Source organism: Acomys russatus, chromosome 9 (genome assembly GCF_903995435.1).
Source record: "Acomys russatus chromosome 9, mAcoRus1.1, whole genome shotgun sequence".
Lineage (NCBI taxonomy): Eukaryota > Metazoa > Chordata > Mammalia > Rodentia > Muridae > Acomys > Acomys russatus.
The window spans coordinates 33,743,775-33,756,600 of NC_067145.1; the positions used below are offsets into that span (position 1 = coordinate 33,743,775).

Genomic DNA, 12,826 nt, shown 5'->3' on the forward strand with positions numbered 1-12,826 from the left:
ATGTACGTTCTGCATATTGCATGGGAAGAGCCACGGGAGGAGGGCAGGTGGGAAACTGAATCCCCAACTTGCTGTGACTGAGGAAGTACTCATCACCTCAGCCACTTGGTGGTAATAAATATGTAAGTGTGGTCCAGAGCTTTCCCAGTGTATTGATGTATTAACTGCTCACTCAGGGCAGGTAACTACACCGGGAAAGCTTCAGGTTAATGTATACTAAATTTCCTTCTGAGTTTCAAAGCTCCACAGAAATTAGTAACCACTAATTTCATTATTTCACATTTGTTTTAAATGTTTTATAGAAAAATAAATACTCTATACAAATATATTGGGGGTGCATGCCTTTAATCCCAGCACTTGGGAGGCAGAGGCAGGCAGATCTCTGTGAGTTTGAGTCCAGGACAGCCAAAGCTACACAGAGAAACCCTGTCTTGAAAAACCAAAAAAGGGAAAAATAATATTTTTTTTTCACTCAGCCTAAGAAATACTTCTTGATTGAGCAGTAGTTCTTTGTTTTGTGTAGAATTTATACTTTGGGTGGGGGTTGGGGTGTTTATTTGGCATTTGGTTTTTCGAGACAGGGTTTCTCTGGGTCCTGTCTGTCCTAGAAAACTCTATATAGACAAGGCTGGCTTTAGACTCAAAGAGATCAGCCTGCCTCTGCCTCCCAAGCGCTGGCAGGAAAGGTGTGCCCAGCTTGTGTAGCATTTAAGTGTTCCAGTAATTTAAGAAGTCAAGAGCAGATCCCTTGAGCCGGCCTTGCCCTGGTTCATCTGGTTCTTTTGGTTTTTGTTTTGTGTGTGTTAGAGACCTTACAGAATGGGAGTTACCTATGCTTTTGACCTCAAACGATCTGATAGTTCAGAAAAGCCCAGTCTTGTTTTCCTCCCTGGTAAAGAAGCAGCAGAGGAGACTCAGGTACACACACTGCTCAGAAAGCCTGGAAAAACCAGCAGGTTGATTTGGTTACCTTTACTCTTAAGAGAGATAAATAAATGTTTTGTCCTTGATTTGTATTATCAGAAAGAAATGTTAGCAGTTGGATAAGAGTAGCGTTAATTTGTAGAGCCAGCACAGGGTAACTGTGATTGACAGCTGACAGAGTTTTTTAAGGAGAGAGGGCCTTGAAGGTTCAGAACACTGAGGGATGATACACGAGGCCTTGGCAGAGCCAGCTATTCCATCTTTGGTTTTTTGAGACAAGATCTCTCTGTGTAACCTTGGCTGTCCTGGACTAGCTTGGTAGACCAGGCTGGCCTTGAACTCACAGAGATCCGCCTGCCTCTGCCTCCCAAGTGCTGGATTTATAGGTGTGTGTCACTATGCCTGACTTTTTATAAGTCATTTTTAAAGAAGATTTATTTATCATTTATACAGTATTCTGCCTGCGTGTGTGCTTGCACACCAGAAGAGGGCACCAGATCTCATTCATTATAGATAGTTGTGAACCACTATATGGTTTCTGGGAACGGAACCCAGGATCTTTGGAAGAACAGACAGTGCTTTTAACCTCTGAGCCCGTCTCTCCAGCCCTTATAGGTCATTTTTTAAAAAAGAACTCTTCAATAAATCCTGTTTGTGAGAGCAGAGTTCGTGCCTTAGGGCAGTTGGTTCTTCTTGAATCACATTTGTTTATGTGCCTACTGTTGTTTCTATTTAGAGTATCTGAGATCAGCTTTGAGAGATGGGCAGATAGATGCACCAGGGCTAGGTTGCCTGTGAAATTGTAGGGCTTTCAGAACAGTGGTGGCTTACCAGCTCTGCCTCCTCTTGGACAGCTGCAGGCCCTTTGGCTTCCTTTGCTGTGGATAACCCCACCATCACCTGAACTTAGGAACCTTTTCTGCATTAGAAGGACCAGTTTTTGTCCTCAGGTGAAATGACTTCTTTATACTCTCTGAGCTGGGCTCTTACAGCTTGTGCCCCCCCTCCCCAGTTGTAGTTTGACTCTGGAAGGAGGTTGCTTTTAAGTCTTTCTCCTTCCTCTAGCAAACTTTGGTGAAAATATGTGAGTGCATGTGGTTATGAAACAAAGACTTACTTGCCAATATCTTTTGACATTTTCTGCTATTTTTCCTCTGACCGTTTAATGAGAATTACTTATAGAGAGTGCTTTCTGCAGCCTGTTCTTTCTGATTCATGATTTGTCCTCCTGGGCAGTCTTCTGCTGTGAGAAGACCTTTAGATTTTAATTACCATAAGTTTCACAGCATTTAAGTAATTGTAGTTTTGTTAGGATAATTGAAGATTTAGCAAATAGTTACGATGCAGACAAAACTGAAAATTTGCTTGAACACTTTAAAACTTTCATTGGAACATAGTTATTACTTCATTATATTTTCTTTCTGCTCTGGCCAGTGAATATTATATAGCTATTTTGCTAAATTTGTATTCAAACACTTTAATATTTGGGATTTGTGACTTGTCTTTGAAATCCGAGACTCTTCTCTGACAGGTTTGACTAATAGATTTCTTTGGTTTGTGAATTGTACAAAATGCCAGGTCATCCATTTCTCCAGAACAAAGTATGCTGCTTACTTTTGCATTATCTTCAAAGAGGAATGAGATGCTTGGTATACAAATGTTCTTCAAGGTGTTTATTGTGTGTAAACGGCAAATGTGATCGTGGAAAATTCTGTCGATCTACAAAACAAATAATTATACCAAAGTACAAAACTGCCTTCCTTTTTCAACTATCTAAAAGTTGTTTTAGTGAATATAATATTACCTTTTTCCAACTGTTTTCAGAGTAATTCTTCAGTCCAGTATTCAGAGCTGTAAAACCCCTGAACCTAACATTTCTGGCAGTGCAGGCATTACTAAACGAACCACCAGATCTGCTTCGGGGAAAAGCAGTCTTAAAAGGTGAGGAAAGAATCCTGTTCTGGAAAGCCCCATGTTTGTTTCCAGTTCACTGTTTTGGACCCTGCTTCTAGAGACTAAAATGAAAATAGGAAAGTGGAGCCTCTGTGGTGAGAATGGAGGCGTCTGTCCTTCTGGCTGTCCACAGGAAATTCCTCTTGTTGGAATTGTGGTCTCTGGCACGGTTTGCTATGGAGAAGCTGAGAGTGTACCCCTAGAACTGCCAAAGTGCTCTGTTGGGCTTGGAGGAAGCTCAGTGCATCATAGCGGAGCCTTGGAGCGCTTGAGCTGGTGAGACTGGATGCTGCTTCCTTTTTTGTCTCCTCAGTTTTCACTTCTCCACTTACTTACCCTAGGCTCTGAGAAGATTCTTCATTGTCATAACCAAAGGCAAACATGTATGTAATTCTTAGCCCATTGAAAGCAGGTTCAGGCACCATCACTTGACAATGGAGATACTTCACTTTTTTTCCCCTGAAACAGGTTTTCTCTTTGTACCTTTGACTGTCCTGGAATTTACTCTATAGACCAGGCTGGCCTTGATCTAGAGATTCACCTACCTGTGCCTCCTAAGTGCTGGGATTAAAGGCATGCACCATCACCACCCAGCAATACTTCACTTTTAAAATGGATGGCTCTGCGGATAATCAGGGCCAGGTTCTACATTCTCCTTGCCTCTTTTATCAGTTCCTGTCCTGTTCGTCTGAAGCTTTCTCACCTTCATTACGTCATTGTCAGGTCATTCCTGGTGTGGTCCACTGTCACTGTCTCTCCTAAGAGCTATGTACTCAGGGTTCTAAGGAATGCTTTTGAGTTTTGTTGTTTTTTCTTGTTGCTGAATCTTCTGTAAAACTTCACTTACAGAGTCTCCTGAGAACAGGACAAAGAGTCAACATGGATACTTGAAAATCATCAGGCAGGCACTCAGAAAGTTCAGGATTTTATATATATGTTGGAGTGTTGGTGCCCACAGAAGCCAGGAGGCACTGGACTCTCCCAGGGCTGGGGTCCAGGTGACTGATGGCTGCCTGATGTGGTTGCTGAGATACAAAGTCCTGTAGAAGAGAAGCAAGCACTCTTTATCACTGGGTGCTGGATCAAGGCGTGTCTCCAGCCCCCGTTTACCATTTTGTGTTATATATTTACTAAGTATTCATGTTTCTTTTATTCTGTGTTTCCAGCTTGTCAAGAAAATTAGGGTGAAAGGTCAGACTTAGGTACATCATAACGTGTGTCCCGAGTTTTGGTAGTAAAATAGGACGGGCTTAGTAGTGCTCATTTAATTTTAATTAACTAACGATTAACCAGAAACCATCTGTTTACTGATTAGTTGAATGATTGATAGTGCTGGTGCTAGGACTTGGTTTCGTGTGGACTAGTCAAGTGCTTTACTACTGAGAAATTCCCAACCCAAGTCCTGTCGTAAAAGAAAATTTAATGACTTGGATAAATGTTTCTGAGAAAAGTAAGAAAATAAATAAAAGTCCCACATAAAACTTCTGAGCATTTGTAATTATACATTATGCCATATATAGAGAAGTGTGTTGTCATGTAATTATTTATAATATGCAAATTTCTAAGCATACATGCAAGTGAAGCACAAGAAACCTGCCCCCCCCCCCATGCTTCTTGATTCTGATTGGTAGGACAGTTGAAGTTTTAGATTCCAGCTTTTCCATTACGTTTCAGGAAATGAGAGTTCCTTTTGTGTCCAGTCAGACTGTCAAAAGTACTGTGGGAGTGGTGGCCTTTGATCCCAGCCCCCAGGAGGCAGGGAGCCTGCTCTACATAGCAAGATCCAGAACAGTTAGGGCTATGTAGTGATACTTTGTCTCAACAGAGCAACAGCAGCCCTGTCAGAAGGCGTGGTGTTCATGTCGAAGGGCTCAAGCTTTTTGGTGCAGTCCAGCAAGACGTGCTCATTTGATTTGAGAAGTAGAGTTTAAGCCAAGCTTTGAACCACATCATGCCCTATTCCACTAAGGAGGTTTTCTGTCTAGGTCTCCTGTGACCTCCACTTATCCTCCCTGGATAGTAGTTTCTGATTTTCAGCTGCTCCTGAGGCCTAGACTGGATGCTCTGATGATTCTAAGCAGATTTCAGACCAAATGAGCTGGGTTAAATGAACTGGCCCAGAGTGCCTTTCAGGAATCTGGGTAGTGTTCAAGCCAAGGAGATTTGGAGATGGGGGTAGGGGTGCTGTGGCCAGCGTCACATCACCTCAACTAGTATCACCCTCAGCTTACAGAAGGCAGGCACACAACTGTGTGTGCCGTTCCAGCACTGCTAGGAAGTCAGGAGAGTCTCCAACCTCAGGGGTTTATCCTGATGATGATGTTTAGCTTTTGGTTGGCGGTAACTAACATTGCTATATAATCTAGCCCAGGATAAATGTCTCATCCGAGATGGTTGGGTAATTCTAACGTACTTTATCGAAGTACTGCCCCCCCCCCCCCCCCAAAGGCACATCCAAAGGAAAACTGTACTTTCTTTCACTTTCAATGTCCATCAGCCTACCTTGAGAAGAGACCCTCTCTGTTGCAGGTCCATGCCCTCACACGTCTCCTGCGCTGGCCCATGGGAACTGGCTTGTTCATTCACACATCCCCACTTGTCTCTTGGGGCTTCCAGGATGTAGATTCTCCCCAGCCTCACCTCGCTCTGAGCTGACTCCTGAGTTCTGACACTATATCAGGAGACAATGCAACTTCAGACACTTTGCCCCAACAGAACCTCTTAAAAGGACAGTTACTTGAGCTGAGAATATGGGCGGGCTGTGATAGAGGTGTGTGTGGTTGGAAGAGAAACACCATTGTGCCGCTCACGTCAGGTGGCCTTCTGTTGTGTGTTCATCTGACAGAAGCCACATCCATGTAGAAGTCCCATGGCTCTGTGGTGTGGAGATGTTTGGTTCCTGCACTTAGGATGCCCTGTGTATGTGGCTCCTTTTCATTTGTCAGATTCAGAAGGTAGTCTGTGGGTTTTCACACTGTTCACTTTCTGTTAGGACCATAAATCCATCATAACAGCTCATAATTGACTTAATAAATTAGCTCTTTTTCCCCAGTGTTCCCATATTAACTCTGAAATGCTCTCTCAGAGTGAGGACTTGCAGATGGTCATTTGGACCATTTGCCTTGAGGTTCACACATCTTCATATAGCTCTTTGCTGCAGTGTGTTTCTAGAAGCTTCTAAAGTTTCTTTTGGATAGTCTTTTCTTTCTCCATTTTTTATCCCATTTTCTTAAGATCTCTCATGTCCAAATGACCTTTATATTTAAGGATGCATCTTTGGAACCATTGCTCTGCTCCTGCCACCAAACCATCCTAATGCCTCTGGCTCAGGGGAGTTTGTACTTACAGGGTGTGATGATCAGGGTCCTTCACTACTCATCCAAAAGCGTGTCCATGAGCATCTTACCTGGGAGCATCTATCTGTGCCTTGTGGACTTTTAAAGTCTTTTCTGTGAAATGTATGGCTACCTTGCTTGTCACTGTGTCACAACTCTCCAGGCCTCAGCTCCTGGTTCCCGTCCCATTGCTTCGGGGATTTCATATTTCATCTGCCCTTATCTCCAGGAACCCAGGGATGTTCTCTCTCTATTCCTTTTTAAGTGCGTAGTTCCCTCTGCACTTTAAAACAGTTAATGTCCTTTGGAGTGCCAGATGTATGCCCATCCGATTTGACCCACCAGCTGTCTTTGTACTCAGCACCCTGCCCATGTCTCTAACAGCTGAGTGAGGGGCCTCTCCAGGTCAGAGGTGGTTTTTTGGTGGGCTTGCTTTTCTTTTTTCTTTCACTCTCTTCTTTTCCTTTTTCTCTGAAAGTTGCTGATGAGTGTAAGGTATACCAGCACATTGTGGAAGGAAGGAAGGAAGGTAGAGAGGGGGTGAACCAGGTGATTTCAGGTGAGGCCAGAAGTCTCCTTGGCTGTCCCTGCCCAGATCTCCTTACAGAAGGGCCAAGTGTTTTGAGAAGGTGGAGCCAAAACTAGAAACTGCTTGACGAATGAGCTGGAGCTCTTTCTGTGACTAAATTCTGGCTTGAAAGCACCCAGTAACTCCTCTCTCTCTCTCTTCATTCTTTCCTCTTTCCCCACAGCCTGGCTTCTTGGAGGGGCAGGAGGAGAAGGAGCGCTTTGCAGCAAGTGCCCGCGCTGCCGTTATGGTACCTTGCCTCGCTCTGCTGCCCACACCCGCTTGTCTTGGTTTATTTTGATCACTTTTTTTTTTCCTTTAAATGAAATTTGAACTTTTCTCCGCCCTGCCTTTCTTTCTCTCATGTTCGTCTTTGTGGTGGGTGTTGTACTGTCTCTTCCAAATAATGTCATTAAATATTACATTCTTAGCATGTCAGTGTTCTCATTATGTTGCCTCCCTTGTCTTTGAAAACTCCCTCTGGAACATTTTTAGAATCTTCATGGTAAATCTCTTTCTTTTTTTTCTCCTCAGTCCAGCCATTTCAAGGACTAAGACAGTCTTGCGTTAAAGTAAAAAACCGGTGACCAGCACTCCAGGGACGACTAGGAGCAGAGACCCCAACGGGGCTCAGCCAGCCGGTCTGAGACCAAGCAGACACTGCAATGGCCTTAGTTTCTTTCCACATGAGAAGTTCATTCAATGAAGATAACGTCACTGGCCTCTCTACCATGCATTGGCCATGGGGTGTGGTTGAACCATTTGAGGGCCTGACTCTCCCTTTTGCAATCTCAAGTTGGACAAAAGCTGCTGTTGTGAATTTAGTCTCAGGTGTCAATACCCTGCCCTCTGCCACCGAGAGCTGACTGGTGAGTGTGGTACGTGTGTGTCCCTGTGATGGCAATCGTGTTCGCTGCTGGCCTTCAGAAGAGTGGAGGATCTGATGGAGGCCTCTTAGGTATTTATTTTCTGTTCAGCCTGTGACCCCGTCTTGCAGTTTATGAAGATGAAAAGAGAGATGAACATCCCTCCAGTGGTACCCTCGTCTTAAGATATGATTTGGTACAATCAGCTTCACTTTACTCTTGTTAATACTGTTGTGATGCTCACTGTGTGAAGTACCCAAAGCTGCTTGTCTTTCACCAAAGAGTGCTTTACTAACAATCTGTGAACACCACATCTAAACACTCTTGGGTGTTGTTGTGGTTACCTAAAACCTGCCAGAGACTGTTGATGAGAGCGTTTGAACCCTTTCTCAGTTAAAAGTCCTCCTTTGTTGTGTCATTTAGGATGTAGATTTCAGGGCTGGGATGTTGTTGGGTTGCTCAGTCACATGTTATAATTGTGTTTCCTCCATTACATTAAAACCAAATAGCAATGCTAATGTTTGTCTTTGAAAAGCACCCTAAATAATGGTGACTTTAAAAACAAAATTGTTAACCCTTTATAGAGACTTTCTCTGTAATGCTGTGGAATTTTTTTTCTTGTGATTCACGGTTTGATTTTAGCGACAATCACTTGCTTCTGGAGTTAGGCTGTTTGTGTAAGAGAACTCACTGTTGCCTTTGGTTAGGGAATATGACTAGAAACTGTAGCGTGCCTTCTCTCTTCACCCCTGCTGGAAGCCAGCAGCACCTGTACCATGAAGCAATCGCAAAATTAGAATTTAACTGCTGCCAAAAAAAAAAAAAAAAAAGACAGACCCTATAATTAGAAAAGACTTTATGGTTTGTCTTGGTTACTTCCACAATAGAAGGGTAATGTTTTTATTCTTCCAGTTTGGAGACTGGAGAATTGCAATATTGAAAGCCATTGAAAGCCAACGCCTTCCTAAGACAGATGAATGTGTCAGGTCAACCCCACCTGGAAAGCTGCTTTCCTTATCGTTGGGATGGACAGATTAAAGTCTGGTAAATGTAAAAGAAGTTGAAAGACAGTGCATCCTTCTTTCAGTGTTCTACCCTCAGACAGTGCATTGGCTGGCTGTGGGTTGGGGCCTGAGGATGGTGCCAGTGCCAATCCCCACAGAAGCCCCTTCCTAGACAGCTTTCAAACATGGGAGGAGGCCGTTGAGGTCAGGTTTGTTATCCTAGAGGTGAACAGACTTAAGATCTAGGTAGGAGGACAAATATTTCCTTTACAGATAATGCTAAATCAGACTGTGCCCGAGTCTAAGTTTAGCGACTTCTCAGGTTGGTCCTTCCTCCCCTGAACAAGCTAGGCCGGATACTTGGGGACACTCAGCTCTATCTGAACCAAGCTGGATTTCTCCTCATGTGTGAGGATGAGTGAACAGTGCCTGCCTACTATGGCTGGTGGTCAGTGGTTTTGGGAGTAAACCACCTGGGCTTCCGTGATGACCACAGTGCTTTTTAAAAATCACCGCTTCATGTGGGCACCTCCATTCAGCCAGAATTGCTGCCACAGTGGCTCTTGCTAAGATTCCCTGTATTTAACTCTCTTGCTGAAGTTACTTAGGAAATGAGTTGGTGGGGACACGTTCTCAGGAAAACTTTTACTCTACGCTGTGACTGTGCTGGGGTGGACTGCATGACCTCCTGACTGGTGACATCCAGGATCCAGGAAACGTGTGGGTCAGACTAATGGAAAACCCTTCCCAAACACAACTACCCAGAAACTTGTGGCATAGAAGAACCTGTTGGTACAGAGCATGGATCAGTGGGTATTGGATGGAGGGGCCCTTTAACCTAAGAACTTTCAATAGCCTAGTAAGTACATCAAGTCTTCTTCCAACAGAATTAAAATTAGAAAAGCATATTTAGAGGTGCCCTTGAAGCTTTTTGGGGACTCAGACCATCCAGAGTCCAAGAGAAGAATGTTTGCAAAGCTGGGCTTCAGGACATACAGACAAATACAATTCTGAGTCCCAACTAGGACTCTCTTGCCTTGAGGCAAGAAGGATGGGCTGTGAGTGGCACCACATTCAAGGGTAGCAGTATTTGTCTAGCACGGCTGCATGCTGCTGCTGCTCCTCCTCAGAACTTGCCAGCTTTAACCTCATACCCCAGACTTAGCCCCTGTCCATCGTCCTGCCCTGCCCTAGTGCCCTGATCTCAGGGTGGCTTCTACCTCTTGGCTCGGGCCCTGACAGGTCACAGAGGCTTTCCCAAGTGTTCTCATGGGGCTCTTTGAGCATAGTCAGGTCTGGAAGACCTTTTCAGATTTCTGGGTAATCTGTGCCTGGAATTCCTTAGGCCTCTGTTAGCTTGAACAACTGTCTGTGACAAGTGAGTATTTCTTCATGTGGTGTGTGTTCTAGAAGTAACAGCTGCTTTTCTTCATATATTTTCTTTAAAGTTCTTACTGCATTGGAAAGCAGTTGGTTAAAAAAAAAAACCTTAAAACCTATTTTTTTAGTGAGGTGGTGGTGGCATGTGGATCTTTGTGAGTTCAAGGCCAGCCTGGTCTATAGAACAAGTTACAAATAACAAACAAACAAAACTATTTTCTTTAAGATTTCTCTCCCACTGAAATGTCCTAGTGAGGTTAGTCACTGTTTGTGCACTTCTCCTTAAATCTGAGTGCTTCTCACGTGACCAAGTGGGTGTACTACAGATGTGTTTAATAGACTTGTCTATACCATCTAAGAAATTACCTCCTTACTGACTCAATAGAACTCACTGTGGATAGACATGTCCTGCAGTTTTACACCATTGTTTGAAAACTTTACTGTAATCTCATGTACAGATTAAGGGAAATTTTAAAATGTAACTGATGAGTTAGTATTTGCTCAGTTGTCTTGATATTTTATTAAATTGTATATTTCTAATCATTTTTTAAAGCTGAAAGAACTGGTTGGATGTTTATTCCCCTGAAGGTATTTTTAAGATAAAGCTTCACCGTAGCTTGTAAACTTGGCACATATGTAGTTTTTGATACTTCTTGTTGCATTTGAAAATCTTGTGTATTGTAAAAATGATTTTATACTAAATAGTAGAAATTGTATAATTTACAATCATATAATTAAAAATAATTAAACTGTCTTTTGGCTTATTGCATTCACTTACTGAGCATGGCACATGTAAGGAAAATATGTCCCCTCTTAGTGCCAGAAGCATGGAGCTCAAGGCGCAGGTGTCCAGGGTGAGTTTCTCTTAGCTCACTGATGGACCCTTCACTGGGCTTCACATGGCCTTTCCTCTGTACCTGCCCATCCCTGGGTGTAGAAGGTCACCAGTGAGCATGGCTCAGGGCCACCCTGACATTCTCATTTTACCTTTGCCTCAGTAAAGGTCCTGGCTCCAGATGTAGCCAGCTGTAAGGTAGAGAGGGGTTAAGGCTTCAGCAGCCTGGCTGTCTGCTTTTATGTGGCCCAGCACCACACTCTCCGGTCCCATCACCTCGCAAATACTTTGTTTACCCATCACCTCCCAAGTACTTGTCTGTACTTCTGCTTGCTTCCTAAGTGGGCATAAAAACAGCTCTCCCCTTAGAAGTTAGTGAGCCGAGCGAAACAATGTGCAGAGTGGGATGCAGACTTGACTAAGTTACTTTGTATCTTTTAGCAGAGGTAAATGTCTTAATAATGTCAAGACTGATTTGGGTACATTATGGCCTCATTTCTGATATTTTTGGTATGCAATCTCAAACACCTGAGTGTGATTAGCTCACATTGTCTTTGCTGTGTCCTAGAACCCGCATAAAGATAGAAAGAAAGACTTTACCCCACAAAACTGTTCTCAGCCCTCTACAGGATGCATGTGGCCCCATCCCAATACACACGTAAAATTTTTCTTTTAAAAAAGCAAAGCCAGTTTTCGAGCCTGTGTTGTATCCTGCATAGAGGAGCATTTTGATAGAATCATCCAGAGCCCAGACTATCTTGTACAAAACTTGCCTCTGACCACATGTACTTACTGATTGGGGCTGAATCAGCCTACCTAGATCTGTTTCCACTTCAATAAGATGGGGAGATGGGGATGGCAGTATTCCTGCTGGGATATATATGAGTTAATGTCATGAGCCACTCAGTGCAAGAGCCTGGCATGTACTAATATATTTGTAATATTCAATTAGAAATGAAAATATTGCTATAATGTCTTTCAAATGGATAGTGACCCCTCCTATTAGCAGCTGTGGGGACATGGATGAGCTAGTTAGTGAAACAGGACAACACTGGCCACCAGCACTGAGGTCATGGGGTCTCTTCCTTCTTCCATTATCCAGAATTGAGGTGTTTCGGTGGCGGTGGATGGCACAGTATGACCCTGTTTCTGTCATGTTTGTTGTGGGAGGAAAATGGACCCTTCTGAGCAATCTATACAGTCTCTCTCCCTCCCCAGCACCCTTTTTGAAGGGACTGGCTTACGTGTGTTTATAAGCCCCTACCTATGTGCCAACCTGTGCTACACCTGCTGCCATGCCGTGTTTCTAACCAAGTCTCATCTTTTTGCCAGCAAGTCTGCATGGCTTTGACGAGCTCATGGATGACCAGTGTTCCGTCGAAACGGAAATGGCCAGGTGAGAGAGCCTTTGGCCTGGAGGGGCAGATCTCAGGGCTGCCTGCCACCAGTGCTCACCAGTGCCTCAAGGCTCTGAGTGGGAAAAAAAGGCAGAGGAGGAGGAGATGCTAGCTGGGCGTGGTGCTTATGGAACTGATCTTCTCAGATAGGACAGTTCTTCCTTGTGTAGGACTCTGGAGAAAGCAGGGTATCTGGCATAGCTCTACCCACACCTCAGTGCCAGCCAGGCTCCCAGCCATTGGACAGCACCATTCCCCTCCCCCATTTATGCCAAATTTTGGGTGTCCTGCTACCCCCTCAAAATGCCTAAGTGCACATAGAGCTTTTATTAGAAGTATCAAAGAAGTGGCCCAAGCACCCTAGGGCTCCATTTCTACTCTGGCCCCAAACCATGTAAGTCAGTGGAAAAGCGCTTCTAAGGGCTAGGGGTCCAACATGGGCCTTGGGTTGTCTAGCCCACCGCCTTGCCTGACCTAGGTGTTTTTCTTCACAGAGAACACCTCAGGCAGTTCTGGGATTGGCAAGTCCTCCAGCATTGTGGATTGGCAGGATGGGTGGGGAAG

At 44.1% G+C, this 12,826-nt stretch overlaps 1 protein-coding gene across 3 annotated transcripts in view; it reads left to right on the forward strand.

The window, feature by feature from the left end:
• The window catches only part of Cdc14b (cell division cycle 14B), a 79,599-nt gene extending 71,559 nt beyond the window's left edge, over window positions 1-8,040 (forward strand). For 2 of the 3 annotated variants that reach the window (XM_051151141.1, XM_051151142.1), the window contains exons 13-14: window positions 2,749-2,865; window positions 7,315-8,040. In XM_051151141.1, coding sequence (XP_051007098.1) covers window positions 2,749-2,865; window positions 7,315-7,351 — 154 coding nt within the window. In that variant the 3' untranslated portion in view covers window positions 7,352-8,040. Of the gene's footprint in view, window positions 1-2,748; window positions 2,866-6,964; window positions 7,031-7,314 lie in introns of all 3 variants that reach the window. The other variant, XM_051151140.1, reaches the window with a different exon arrangement.
• The last annotated feature ends 4,786 nt before the right edge of the window (window positions 8,041-12,826 follow it).